Source organism: Chiloscyllium plagiosum, unplaced genomic scaffold (genome assembly GCF_037043375.1).
Source record: "Chiloscyllium plagiosum isolate Xiang-an unplaced genomic scaffold, Cpla_swu_hap1 HiC_scaffold_47, whole genome shotgun sequence".
Taxonomy (NCBI): domain Eukaryota; kingdom Metazoa; phylum Chordata; class Chondrichthyes; order Orectolobiformes; family Hemiscylliidae; genus Chiloscyllium; species Chiloscyllium plagiosum.
The window spans coordinates 10,319,177-10,334,125 of NW_028270185.1; the positions used below are offsets into that span (position 1 = coordinate 10,319,177).

The window sequence follows — 14,949 nt, forward strand, 5'->3', positions numbered from 1 at the left end:
AAGGGATGAACTCAGATTTCTCCAGTTTCCTCATTTCCCCCCCCCCCCCCACCACCTTCCTAACCTGCAATCTTCTTCCTGACCTCTCCGCCCCCACCCCCACTCTGGCCTATCACTCTCACCTTAACCTCCTTCCACCTATCACATTTCCAACGTCCCTCCCCCAAGTCCCTCCTCCCCACCTTTTATCTTAGCCTGCTTGGCACACTCTCCTCATTCCTGAAGAAGGGCTCATGTCCATAATGTCGATTCTTCTGCTCCTTGGATGCTGCCTGACCTGCTGCGCTTTTCCAGCAACACATTTTCAGCTCTGATCTCCAGCATCTGCAGTCCTCACTTTCTTCTATAAGTAGACTAGCTTAGTCATGTGTCGCTAATTTACACATTGTTGGCCTCTAGTCAAGATTAGTGTGGGTGAAGTGGGAATCACCTATTGGGGTCATTACTGGGTCACCTACTATCAGTCTCTTTGTGATTTTCACAGACTCTGGGAGTCCCAGTCTCCTGGGTGATGATAATGTGTTGGAGCGCACATTCTTCATTCGCATGAAGTCAACACTGACCAAGCGAGGGGTTCATGTCAAATCTTCAGGATACAAGGTGAGTGGGCGTTAGAAACTTTCCACCAACTGCTACCTTCTGGCCAAGGCTAGATTATTACATTCACACCCAAGGACATCCAGTCAATAACAGAGAGGCGTTAGCCATTGCAGTGTTAGCAGGATGTGTTTGCATTGGCAGCATTGCATCAGCGATACTGGGTTTGTATCATTTGATCTGACAGCAATGCTGCAGGAGGAATTCCCTTCTTAAACATACTATGCAATGGGTTGCACTCATTCCTGAAGATTAGTCATGTGCAAACCACAAACAGTGTCTCCAGTTAAACCTTGTGTTTTCTCCCTTCCAACCATGATGTGTTAACCTCCCTCACAAATCATAACTTGCCCCAACTTTTTCCTTGCCCCAGCCCATCACACAATAAAATGTAAGAATGGTAGTAGGCCATTAAGGCCATCAACATTACTAAAACCAATTGTTGGCACATTCAATGCACTGCTGTTTGTGGGATCTTGCTGAGCACAAAATGGCCATTTACCAACACATTTTAAGACATAAGATATAGGAGCAGAAGTCAGCCATTCAGCCCATTGAATCTGCCCCACTACTCAATGAGTGGCATTTGATCTGATAATTTTCAACTCCACTCCCCTGCCTTTTCCTCATAACCCTTGAATCTCACACTTAATAACCCAATCTGGACAATGCTCGACGATAAAGAATTCCACACATTCTCTAACCTCTGAGAGAAGAAATTCCTCTTCATCTCTCTCTTAAATTTGTGACTCCTTATGCTGAGATTATGCTCCATTTTCCTCTCACCTCTTCTCTTGCCCCCTACTCCATCTCCCTATCTCCCCCAAACCTCTTTCCTCCCAGACCTTCGACCTCCTCTTATCCTGCTCACTCTCTCCCCCCTCATCTTCAACCCCTCTTCCCCTTCCCTCACTGTCTCCACTCTTATCCCCTCTCCACTCCCCCTCGCCATCTGCACCCGATCCTTCTGCTTCCCCTCTCCTGGTTATCTCTACCCTCCCCCACCTCACCTTCAACCGTCTCACCTCGCCATCTCCACCCTATTTACCACATCCTTTCAATACTTACCATTTCCAACCTCTCCCCAAACCCCCAGTCTTAGATTTTGCCAGACAAGGGGAGACTGACCTGAATCAGTGTTGAGAATGCTGAAAGGTTGATACCTTATAAGGGTAGACACATTTTATTAAATATGAAACATAAATAAGTGCTTAGGTTAAACTCCCATATCTGCAAATGTCTAACTGTGGAACAGCCTATACCTTGAAGGTGCAACTGCAGAGGGAGCCAGGGAACGTTTAGTGTTCTCCTGATTGTACAATAATAAAATGTTTTGTCTCCAGTCCTCTCATCTCTCACCTTGATAAGAACACAGCCAGATAGCACAGCAGCTTCTGCATTACAACACAGCCAAACTGTGCTTTACATAGAAAGGCTGTTTGTATCTCAGCTCTTTACTCACTGGAGTATTACCACTACAATAGGAACGTATTCATGTGCACAGGGGCGTCTGCACCATGGCACAGTGTCTCAGTGTTTCCAATAGATCTCTGTCTCCTTTACCATTTCTCACCTAATGATCTGTTTCCTGCCTCTTATCTCTCTCTGCCCTCCAAACTCCCTGAGAACATTGTCACATGCACAGAAAGAGGCCATTCGGTCAAACCAGTCCATGCTGATGTTTATTCACCGTTTTCCCACCTTCCCTAATTTAAACCTACCATCCTCACCCTCGTAGGCTGGTCTAGCCTTCTCTTAACGTGTCTGTGCTATTCGCCTCGACCTCGCCGTGTGGGAATGAGTTCCCTGTTCTCAACACACTCAGGAAAAAGAGGGTTCTTCTAGGTTTTATTTGTGGCTGTTTTCAACTGATGGGTCCCCTAGTTCTGGTTTCTCTAATATGTCGAAAATCCTGTCCAAGTGTATACGTGTACCCTATCAAATCACTCATGGTTTTAAAACAAAAGAAAGATGTGCATTTGTGTAGCGTTTTTGAAGTCACTTAGGCATCCGAAACTCCCAAAAGCAGCAATGTGATCAGATTTTGTGACGTTGATTACGGGATAAATACTGGGCCAGTACACAGGGAGAACTCCTTTCCCAGACAGTGTGGTGGCGGGTTTTTTTAAACAGATGGTTGTGCAGACAGATTTTTTAACATGTCGATTCCAAAGACAGTGCAGCGCTCTCACTCGAAGGATTATTATTGTATTTTTTTCGCACCTACGTCCTGGAGTGGGACTTGAACTTGACATCTTGTGAGCTCCTGTAAGCCCCAGTCTATTCAGCCTTGCCTCATGACGCAGCACTACCGCTATAGATTTGTAGGTGAGTAGGCCGATTAAGAAACAGGGTGAACACAAATCGGTATCCTTAATTCAGCCGCCTTGCCATGGTCGCTTTCTAATTTCTTCGTCTGTCAGGAGGCATCGTGAAATCTGTTGGAGGCCTAAGGTGTAGGTTTGCTCGCTGAGCTGTAGGTTTGATATCCAGACGTTTCATTACCTGGCTAGGTAACATCATCAGTGGCGACCTCCTAGTGAAGCAAAGCTGTTGTCTCCTGCTTTCTATTTATATCTTTCTCCTGGATGGGGTTCCTGGGGTTTTGGTGATGTCATTTCCTGTTCGTTTTCTGAGGGGTTGATAGATGGCATCTAGATCTATGTGTTTGTTTATGGCGTTGTGGTTGGAGTGCCAGGCCTCTAGGAATTCTTTGGCATGTCTTTGCTTAGTCTGACCCAGGATAGATGTGTTGTCCCAGTCGAAATGGTCCCAGTTGGAGGCCATTCAACCCCTCTGAGCTAGTTTCGCCGCCCTTCTATGGAATGCACTCTATTCTCCTTGGACCGCGGAATATCCATCCCCTTGCCCAAGATTATCGCCACCTTCCCCACCACCACTAGCAAGAAACATTTATCTACGCTATCAATTTCTTCCACAATCTGAAATACGTCAATTTAATTGCCCTGTTAAGCCTTTTATATTCCAGGGAATTCAAGTCCATTTTATTTAATCTCATAATCTCGCTCTTGGGCTCCTGGTACCATTCTCATTTCACCTTGACAATTGACAATATGTGATGTTGGAGAATTTTTAATATTAAGGAGGGGATACTTGCCTGCTCTGGAATCTGCTTCGTGCAGACAGGAGCAACGAGTAAAGAGGGAAATGCAGGCTGACAATCTTTGACATTTCCTCTGGAGGCGAAGAATTGTCAGACTGTGGAGCAGCATTGCCCCCTTGTGGCTGCATCTCAAAACAGGATAGAGCCAAAACATTCAGTCTATTCAAGTAAACTGAATACAAAATTTGGAGTGCTGACCTCATCAAACCCCTTTCTCCACCTCCATTTGTCTTTACTGCATTTTATCCACTTTTGTTTTCCGATTTGTGTCTCTCCCTTAATCTTTTCTGACATGCCAGTGCAGTGGCATGTCAGTGACATGCCACCCTCCAAACTGACTTGAGGGTGTGATGTTGAACTGAGACAGATTCCTGTTCACTTGGTAAAACAGACCTTTCAGGTCCAGGGCTAATATGTGAAGAAAAACATATCCAACATGACTAAAAAACCATTATCAGGGCATTCAGTGCACTGCTGCTTATGGGATGTTGCTGAGCACAAAGTGGCCATTTACCAACACATCTTGAGACCATAAGACATAGAAACAGAAGTAGGCCATTCAGCCTGCTGACCTTTCTGCCTGAGATAGTGACTGTTCTGATTATTCTCAACTCCACTTTTCTGCCTTTTCTCCATAACCTTTGAATCTCTTACTATTTAAAAATGTCTATCTTGCCTTGAATATACTTAATCACTCAGTCTTAATAGCCCTGTGCAGTAAAGAATTCCATAGATTCACTACCCTCTGAGAGAAACTTCTCATCTTTGTCTTAAATGGGTGACCCCTTAATCCCTCTGGTCCTACAGTTGTTATGGAGGATTTCAACATGCAGGTAGACTGGGAGAATCAGGATGGTACTGGACCCCAAGAAAGGGAGTTTGTGGAGTGCCTCCGAGATGGCTTCTTAGAACAGCTTGTGCTGGAGCCTACCAGGGAGAAAGCAATTCTGGATCTGGTGTTGTGCAATGAACCGGATTTGATCAGGGACCTCGAAGTAAAGGAGCCATTAGGAGGTAGTGACCACAATAAAATAAGCTTTAATCTGCAGTTTGAAAGGGAGAGGGTAGAATCGGAAGTGACAATATTTCACTTGAATAAGGGGAACTATGGAGCTATGAGGGTGGAGCTGGCCAAAGTTCAATGGTGCAGGGATGGCAGCGGAACAACAGTGGCAGGTACTTCTGGGTATGATGCAGAAGATGCAGGATCAGTTCATTCCAAAGAGGAAGAAAGATCCTCAGGGGAGGCAGGGGTGGCCATGGCTGACGAGGGAAGTTAAGGACCATATGAAGACAAAAGGGAAAAAGTATAACATAGCAAAGATGAGTGGGAAATCGGAGGACTAGGAAGCTTTTAAAGAACAACAGAGGATAACTAAAAAGGAAATACGCAAAGAAAAAATAAGGCACGAAGGTAAACTCCCCAAAAATATAAAGGAGGATAGTAAAGGCTTTTTGAGATATGTGAAAAGAAAAAAATGGTTAAGACTAAAATTGCGCCCTTGAAGACAGAAACGGGTGAATTTATTACGGGGAACAAAAAAATGGCAGAAGAGTTGAATTGGTACTTTAGATCTGTCTTCACTGGGGAAGACTCGAGCAATCTCCCAGATGTAATATTGGCTGAAGGACCTAAACTGAAGGGAATTTATATTAGGCAGGAAATGGTGTTGGAGAGACTGTTAAGTCTGAAGCTGATAATTCCTCGGGACCTGATGGTCTGCATCCCAGGGTACTGAAGGAGATGGCTGTAGAAATCGTGGATGCATTGGTGATCATTTTCCAATGTTCTATAGATTCAGGATCAGTTCCTGCGGATTGGAGGTGGTTAATGTTGTCTCACTTTTTAAGAAAGGAGGGAGAGAGAAAACAGAGAATTATAGACCAGTTAGTCTGACCTCAGTGGTGGGAAAAATGCTGGAGTCAATTCTAAAGGACAAAATTACGATAGCAGTAACAGGATAGGTCAGAGTCAGCATGGATTTATGAAGGGGAAATCATGCTTGACTAATTAGATTAGATTAGATTACATTACAGTGTGGAAACAGGCCCTTCGGCCCAACAAGTCCACACCGACCCGCCGAAGCGAAACCCACCCATACCCCTACATTTACCCCTTACCTAACACTACGGGCAATTTAGCATGGCCAATTCACCTGACCCTGCACATCTTTGGACTGTGGGAGGAAACCGGAGCACCCGGAGGAAACCCACGCAGACACAGGGAGAATGTACAAACTCCACACAGTCAGTCGCCTGAGGCGGGAAATGAACCCGGGTCTCAGGCGCTGTGAGGCAGCAGTGCTAACCACTGTGCCACCGTGCCGCCCACTCTTCTGGAACTTTTTGAGGATGTAACTCTGAAGATGGACAAGGGAGATCCTGTGGATGTGGTATATCTGGACTTTCAGAAAGCCTTTGATAAAGTCCCACATAGGAGATTAGTGAGCAAAATTAGGGCACATGGTATTAGGGGCAAAATACTGACATGGATTGAAAATTGGTTTGCTGACAGGAAACAAAGAGTAGTGATAAACGGCTGCCTTTCGGAATGGCAGGCGGTGACCAGTGGTGCGTCGCAGGGATCAGTGCTGGGACCGCAGCTTTTTACAATGTACATTAATGATATAGATGAAGGTATTAAAAGTAATATTAGCAAATTTGCTGATGACACAAAGTTGGGTGGCAGGGTGAAATGTGAGGAGGATGTTAGGAGAATACAGGGTGACCTAGACAGGCTAGGTGAGTGGACAGATGCATGGCAGATGCAGTTTAATGTGGATAAATGTGTGGTTATCCACTTTGGGTGGCAAGAACAGGAAGGCAAATTACTACCTAAATGGAGTCAAGTTAGATAAAGGGGCAGTACAATGAGATCTAGGTGTTCTTGTACATCAGTCAATGAAAGCAAGCATGCAGGTACAGCAGGCAGTGAAGAAAGCTAATAGCCCTTGGGTCCTAATCTCTCCTGCTAACAGAAACATCTTCCTTCATAACAAGAGGAATTGATAATGGAAGCAAAGAAGTCCTTCAGCAGCTGTACAGGGCCCTGGTGAGACCGCACCTGAAATATTGTGCGCAATTTTGGTCTCCAAATTTGAGGAAAGACATTTTGGCTATTGAGGGAGTGCAGCATAGGTTCACGAGGTCAATTCCCGGAATGGCAGGACTATCTTACGCTGTAAGATTGGAGCAACTGGGCTTGTATACGCTTGAGTTTAGAAGGCTGAGAAGGGATCTGATTGAGACATATAAGATTATTAAAGCATTGGACACTCTGGAGGCAGGAAGCATGTTTCCGCTGATGGGTGTGTCCCGAACCAGAGGACACAGTTTAAAAATAAGGGATAGGCCACTTAGAACAGAGTTGAGGAGAAACTTCTTCACCCAGAGAGTGGTGGGTGTATGGAATGCTTTGCCCCAGAAGGCTGTGGAGGCCAAGTCTCTGATACTTTCAAGAAAGAGTTGGATAGAGCTCTTAAGGATTGTGGAATCAAGGGTTATGGGGATAAGCAGGAACAGGATACTGATTGAGGATGATCAGCCATGATCATAATGAATGGTGGTGCTGGCTTGAAGGCCAGAATGGCCTACTCCTGCACCTATTGTCTATAATCTCCCACAACCTCTCCATAGCTGCCCTGTCAAGTCCTCTAAAAATCTTGTACGTTTCAATGGGTCACCTCTCCTTCTAAACTTCAATGAGTACAGGTCCAATCTACTCAATCTCTTCTCATGAGAAGTTACCTCCATATCCGGAAAAACCCAGTGAACCTTCTCTGGGCTGCCTCTAGTACTTACTTGTATATCTTTCCTTCGATAAGGGGCTGAAAACTGTATACAGTATTCTAGCTGTGGTCTGACCAAGCAAGACTTCCCCATTTTTATACTTCATTCCTTTTAAATTAAAGGTCAACATTACATTTGCCTTCCCTATCACCCACTGAACTTGGATGCTAGCTTTTTGTGACTGACATAGAAGAACAAATAATGGCACCCAGTGTGGTGCTTAAATCCACAATCCTGCGAATAAGGCTCTCATACTCTACCAACTGAACTAGCCGGACGTTAAGTGTTGAATTTTAAATGATGTGTTCTGTTTGGATCATGTAACTTTGCCTCTCAAGACGTGGGATGAAAGCTCCATAGATTAATGAGGGGAATTCCAGACATCACAGTGAAAATAAACCATAAAACATAAGAGCAGAAGTTAGGCCATTCGGCCTATCGAGTCTACTCCACCATTCAATCATAGCTGATCAGTTTCTCAACCCCATTCTCCCACCTTTTCCCCAAAACCTTTGATCCCCTTAACAATCAAGAACCCATCTATCTCTGTCTTAGATGTACTCAATGACCTGGCTTTCACAGCCTTCTGTGGCAGTGAATTCCATAGAATCACTACTCTGGTTGAAGAAGTTTCTCCTCATCTCCATTCTAAAGGGTCTTCCCTTTACTCGAAGGCTATGCCCTTGGGTCCTAATCTCTCCTGCTAACAGAAACATCTTCCCAATGTCCACTGTATCCAGGCCTTTCAGTATTCAGTAAATGGCTCTTTCTGTCACAGGTTATCCATGTCACAGGGCGCTTGCGATCTCGGATTTCGTTGCCTCACGCTCGTGCTGTTCCCACCAGCTTCATGGGAATGGTGGCTCTCGCCCACACACTCCCGCCTTCCACCATTAATGAGGTCCGGATTGAGTGCCACATGTTTGTCTCCAGGGTCAGTCTGGATCTGCAGATCATCTACTGTGAAAACAGGTCAGTGTCTGAGTTCTGAGCAGTGAATTAACTGCAATAAAATGCAGTGTATTCCATGCCATGGATGGCTACACCCCTTTACTCTAAGTAGCCATTTCTGCACTTTTTATTTGCATTTCAGAGTCTTTCTTGATTTATTTCCCTGTCTGTGACTCAAATTGTCCTTTATCAAACCTGAGAATGAATTTGTTGATGCAATGATGATGTTCCCGACAGTCACGTGCGAGGGACTGTGAAGAAATGAAGGAATAACAGAGTATCAGCTTGTAAGTTTGCTCGCAGAGCTGGCAGGTTTGTTCTCAGATGTTTTGTCACTATGCTGGGTAACATCATCAGTGAGTTTCCGTTGAAGAGTATGTAGCACTTACGCAAGTCAGACAGAACTCACTCATAGGTAAATGGGAAGCTACTTCAGGACACACATTATCAGCAGAGACAAGGAGATCCTTCTCTCCAGTGTGCAGATTAGACTTCCAAACCACAAATCTTGTGGCAACACAAAACAATATGTTCCTCCTTCAGTGGACTCTTTCTCTCTATCATTCTCTGTCTCCCATTGTCCATATTCCAGTCTCTAAATTTTTCTTTCTCTGTACATCTTTCTCCATTTCTTTTTTATGTGTCTCTTTGACTCTGACTCACTTTGTACCTTTCTCTCTCTGTCTCTCCATGTTTCTCTGTGTGTGTCTCTCTCTCTCTCTCTCTCTGATCACATGGCTCTGTCTTTCTGTCTGTCTTCCTTATCCATCCAATTCTGTGCCTCTCGCTGTCATTCTCTCTCTGTCCATGTCTTTCTCTCCCTTTCTGCCCATCTTGTAATCTGTCCATCACTCTCTCTCTATCTATGAAACTTCACCTGTCTGTTGAATCTTTAATTATATGCATTGTTTCCTGTCTGTCTATCCATTGGTCCTCTGTCTGTCTAGGTGTTTGTCCACCTGTCTATTGGCCTGCCTGCTTAATCTAACAGTTTGTTCGACTATGTAAACATGTATATTGGTTTGGCTGTTTTATCTCTATTCATCTTGAATTTGTCTGCCTTATGTACTTGTTCGGAATGATTTGTTCCGCTCTCTGCCAAAACTATTGCAGCTTTCTCTTCACGTCACAGGAATGAGCATGCCAGATTCTTACAGGTTCTGTAAAATCACATAACATTGGACACAATCAGTGATGAGTTCCCAGTGCCTAAGAGAGACAAGAAACAGTATCTGTGCTGCCTAATCTGCTGTAGCCTGTTTCTCTGTCTTATATTTATTGAATCTGTGTCTATCTATCTAACTCTTATTTATCTATCAACTTATTCATTGGTGCTACTGTCTATCCATTTGATCATATATCTAACATTTGGATAGAGAGAAGGACTGATGGATAGAGATGCAAAGAGAGATCGGCATACACAACAGGCTAATGTCACTCGGCCTCCTGTACTTACAATTTTAAATTCAATTTCTGTTAAAATGTGTGAAAAAGATTTTGTGCCTTTTTCAGTACAACAATGTTTACACTGGAATTGTCCTTCTCTTGCCAGTGTTATAATTCCAGCAAATCAAATCAACGCCAGATTAAAAACCGGTTTGATAGATATTATGATATTATCCTAATTATTGTGGCAACCTTTTACTGAAAAGCAAACACTCAATGTTGTAGATTTGGTTTTAACAAGAGAACAGAAGTTTATTACATAAAAGGCGGAATGGGAGGGGCCAGTCATCGAGAATCCGAGATTAACATTCTAATAACATAGGGTCAAATCACACAATAGCAGATGATGAAATTTGAATTCAATAAAAATCTAAAATTAAAAAGCAGGCATAATAGGGACCATGTAACCACTATTGATTGTCATAAAAACCCATCTGCCATCCTTACCTGGTCTGGCCTACATGTGACTCCAATACCACGGTTAACTGTCCTCTGGCAAGTCACTCAGTTCATTGGTCATCAGTGCATTGAGTGTCGGAGTTGGGAAGACATGGTGTGGCTGTACAGGACATTGGTTAGGCATCGTTTGGAATACTGCATTCAATTCTAGTATCCTTGCTATAGGAAAAATGTTGTTAAACTTGAAAGGGTTCAGAAAAAATTTACAAGGATGTTACCAGGGTTGGAGAATTTGAGCTATAGAGAGATGCTGAATAGGCTGGGGCTATTTTCCCTGGAGTGTTGAAGGCTGAAGAGTGAACTTGCAGAGGTTTAAAAAAATCATGAGGGGCATTGATATGGTGAATAATCAAGGTCCAGCATGTGCAGTATTTTCTGTTTTTTATAAAATGAACAAACTTGCATTAACACTCCAGGAGGCCTTCAATAATTTATATTTTACATATACTGATTTAAAGTTATGGTTCTGGAAATACTCACCTTGATAATTATGAAACACCATCACACAAATAGGCCAAACCCATAAGCCACCAGGTTAAAATTTAAACTAAAAAAAGAGATTAGAATGTGGAAATCACACATCTTTCAGCACCAGATACTACAACTGTTACAGTTAAAGACATGAATAATATGTAAAGCTTTCCAATATGATTTTGAACCTAGTTCTTACTTGCTTTTGTTGATTTTTATTTTCAAATTTCAAAGCATTTTGAAAACTCAGGTTGGTCATTAAAGAAATGCAGTGATTGGAACCAGATTGACCTCATCAACTATGAGGTCATTGATTGGAGGTTGTTAACCTGGACAAATCAGGAAAGCACTAGCTGAATAATATAACCAGGAGAGAAAAAATAACCAGGAGATTCCTGGTGGTGGAATATAAATAAAGATGTACACACTTGTTGTTTTACACTGTGTCTCACACCTGCACAAACACATCATGGGTGCTGGGGAAAAAATAAGCACTACCGCACTTAGGTGGTAGTGTGGGGGTTAAAGGGGAAAAAAAAAAAAACCAGGAGAGAAAAAATAACCAGGAGATTCCTGGTGGTGGAATATAAATAAAGATGTACACACTTGTTGTTTTACACTGTGTCTCACACCTGCACAAACACATCATGGGTGCTGGGGAAAAAATAAGCACTACCACAGTTAGGCAGTAGTGTGGGGGTAAAGAAAAAAATATATAAACAGGGGATTGACATTAAAGCACAATATTATGCACATACATTGCAAACAGTGCAAAATGTTAATAAAATGAAGTTAGAGTTCATTCCAGTAAGAAACAAGCTTAAAACAGCATATCAGGCAGCATCCGAGGAGCAGGAAAATCGACGTTTCTGGCAAAAGCACTTCATGAGGAATAGAGGCAGGGAACCTGCAGTGATAAATGAGAGTGGGGTAGGGAGAAAGTAGCATAGAATACAATAGGTGAATGGGGATGGAGGTGATAGATCAGAGAGGAGGGTGGGGGAAGGTAGCAAAGAGTACAATGGATGAATGGGGGTGGGGATGAAGGTGATAGGTCAGAGAGGAGGGTGGAGTGGATAGGTAGAAAGAAAGGCAGGTAGGACAGGTCATGAGGGCGGTGCTAGGCTGGAAGGTTGGAGCTGGGGTGAGGTGGGGGAAATGAGGAAACTGGTGAAATCCACTTTGATGCCATGGGGTTGAAGTGTTCCGAGGCGGAAGATGAGGCGTTCTTCCTCCAGGCGTCAGGTGGTGAGGGAGCAGCGGTGGAGGAGGCTCTGGACCTGCATGTCCTCGGCAAAGCAGGAGGGGGACTTGAAATGTTGGGCCACAGGACAGTGGGGTTGATTGGTGCAGGTGTCCCGGAGATGTTCCCTAAAGTGCTTTGCTAGGAGGCATCCAGTCTCCCCAATGTAGAGGAGACCGCTTCGGGAGTAAAGGATACAATAAATGATATTGGTGGATGTGCAGGTAAAACTTTGATGAATGTCAAAGGCTCCTTTGGGGCCTTGGATGGAGGTGAGGGAGGAGGTGTGGGCACAGGTTTTGCAATTCCTGCGGTGGCAGGGGAGGGTGCCAGGAAGGGAGGGTGGGTTGTTGGGGGGGGGGGCGTGGACCTGACCAGGTAGTCACGGAGGGAACGGTCTTTGCAAATGGGTGGGGAGGGAAATATCCCCGTGGTGGGGTCCGTTTGGAGGTGGCAGAAATGACATCGGATGATGTGGTTTATGCGAAGGTTGGTAGGGTACTGGAGGGGGGTTCTGTTCACTTGGACCATCTCTGACACCTCCCTCCCCTTCCTGGACCTCTCCATCTCCATTAATGATGACCGACTTGACACTGACATTTTTTACAAACCTACTGACTCCCACAGCTACCTGGATTACACCTCTTCCCACCCTATCTCCTGCAAAAATGCCATCCCGTATTCCCAATTCCTCTGCCTCTGCTGTATCTGCTCCCAGCAGAACCAGTTCCACCACAGAACACATCAGATGGCCTCCTTCTTTAGAGACCACAATTTTTCTTCCCACGTGGTTAAAGATGCCTTCCAACACATCTCGTCCACATCCCGCCCCTCCGCTCTCAAATCCCACCCCTCCAACCATAACAAGGACAGAACCCCCCCCCCCCCCCCTTCCCCCCTTGGTACTCACCTTCCACCCTACCAACCTTTGCATAAACCATATCATCCGATGACATTTCCGCCACCTCCAAACGGACCCCACCAACAGGGATATATTTCCCTCCCCACCCATTTCCTCTTTCCACAAAGACCGTTCCCTCTGTGACTACCTGGTCAGGTCCACACTCCCCCAACAACCCACCCTCCCTTCCTGGCACCCTCCCCTGCTACCACAGGAATTGCAAAACCTGCGCCACACTTCCTCCCTCACCTCCATCCAAGGCCCCAACGGAGCCTTCCACATCCATCAAAGTTTTACCTGCACATTCACCAATATCATTTATTGTATCCGTTGCTCCTGATGTGGTCTCCTCTACATTAGGGAGACTAGACGCTTCCTAGCAGATCGCTTTAGGGAACATCTCCGGGACACCCGCACAAATCAACCCCACCACCCTTTTGGCTAACATTTCAACTCCCCCTCCCACTCTGCCGAGGACATGGAGGTCCAGGGCCTCCTCCACCACCGCTCCCTCACCACCGCTCCCTCACCACCCAATGCCTGGAGGAAGAACGCCTCATCTTCCACCTCGGAACACTTCCACCCCATGGCATCAATGTGGACTTCACCAGTTTTCTCATTTCCCCTTCTCCCACCTCACCCCAGCTCAACCTTCCAGCTCAGCACCACCCTCATGACCTGTCCTACCTGCCTATCTTCCTTTCCAACTATCCACTCCACCCTCCTCTCTGACCTATCACCTCCATCCCCACCCCCATTCACCTATTGTATTCTATGCTACTTTCTCCCCACTCCCCTCATTTATCTCTCCACTCTGCAGGCTTCCTGCCTCTATTCCTGATGAAGGGCTTTTGCCCGAAACGTCGATTTTCCTGCTCCTCGGATGCTGCCTGACCTGCTGTGCTTTTCCAGCACCACTCTAATCTAGACTCTGGTTTCTAGCATCTACAGTCCTTGGTTTTACCTTAAAACAGCATATGCTTATTTATCACTTGTGAAGAAGAATTATTGGAAAAGAAACAAAAAAGAAAAAGAAGACGAGGAAATTTAAAGTCTACTCAAAAAAAAAACAGGCGATTCCTGGTGGTGGAATATAAATAAAGATGTACACACTTGCTTTTCACTGTCTCACACCTGCACACACACACATGGGTGCTAGGGAAAATATAAGCACTACCACAGTTAGGCGGTAGTGTGGGGTTAAGAAAAGAGAAAAAAATTAACAGGGGATTTAGAGTTAAAAATATATATATATAAAACCAGGAGATTCCTGATGGTGGAATATAAATAAAGATGTACACACTTGTTGTTTTTCACTGTGTCCGACACCTGCACACATGACATGGATGCTGGGGAAAAATAAGCATTACTGCTGTCAGATGGTAGTGTAAGGAAAAAAAGGAGAAAAAAAAGAATGAGAGTGTCAAACATGCTGATCATTCTGAGAGCTGGCTCTGAGGGAGCTGGATCAGTATGTGAAGCTCTCTCCACTTTTCTGTGTTAAGGAGGAGAGGAGACCGACTTCTGAACGTCCTGGAACCATACAGTCAGTGTGTCCTATTCACTGCTGTTGGTCTCTTCCTACTGAGGAGGAGTTTATTTTGAATTTTTGTTTCTCTTTATTGTTTGTTGTGATTGTTTGTTTTCTGGGTTTTCTCGCTGCTTATTTCTGTTAATTTGAAAAAAACACAGAAAAAAGAAAGAAAAAAAACAAGGAGATAGGTTTTCAGGGAGAAGTGGTCATTGCAGGGAGTGGAGTGTTTTATTTCACCCTCCAACTCTATTTTGATTTAATCCTTGCCCTCCCCTTCACTCGTTTGATCACACAGCATTGCCTTTCGTCACTGGCCACTCTGCTGTTTAAAAAATATATAACCAGGAGATTCCGAGCTGACTGGCCACAGCCAGTGTATTGTAAAAACTCCATAATCAGGAGATTAAAATCTCCTCAGTAAAAGAAAAGCCAAG

At 44.5% G+C, this 14,949-nt stretch overlaps 1 protein-coding gene across 4 annotated transcripts in view; it reads left to right on the plus strand.

Annotated features, from left to right (window-relative positions):
- LOC122542817 (neuronal PAS domain-containing protein 3-like) overlaps nt 1-14,949 on the plus strand; it is a 441,402-nt gene that overhangs the window by 404,982 nt on the left and 21,471 nt on the right. For all 4 annotated transcript variants that reach the window (XM_043680887.2, XM_043680884.2, XM_043680886.2 and 1 more), the window contains 2 exons: nt 485-600; nt 8,289-8,482. In XM_043680887.2, the coding sequence (XP_043536822.1) occupies nt 485-600; nt 8,289-8,482 (310 nt within the window). The remainder of the gene's footprint in view (nt 1-484; nt 601-8,288; nt 8,483-14,949) is intronic.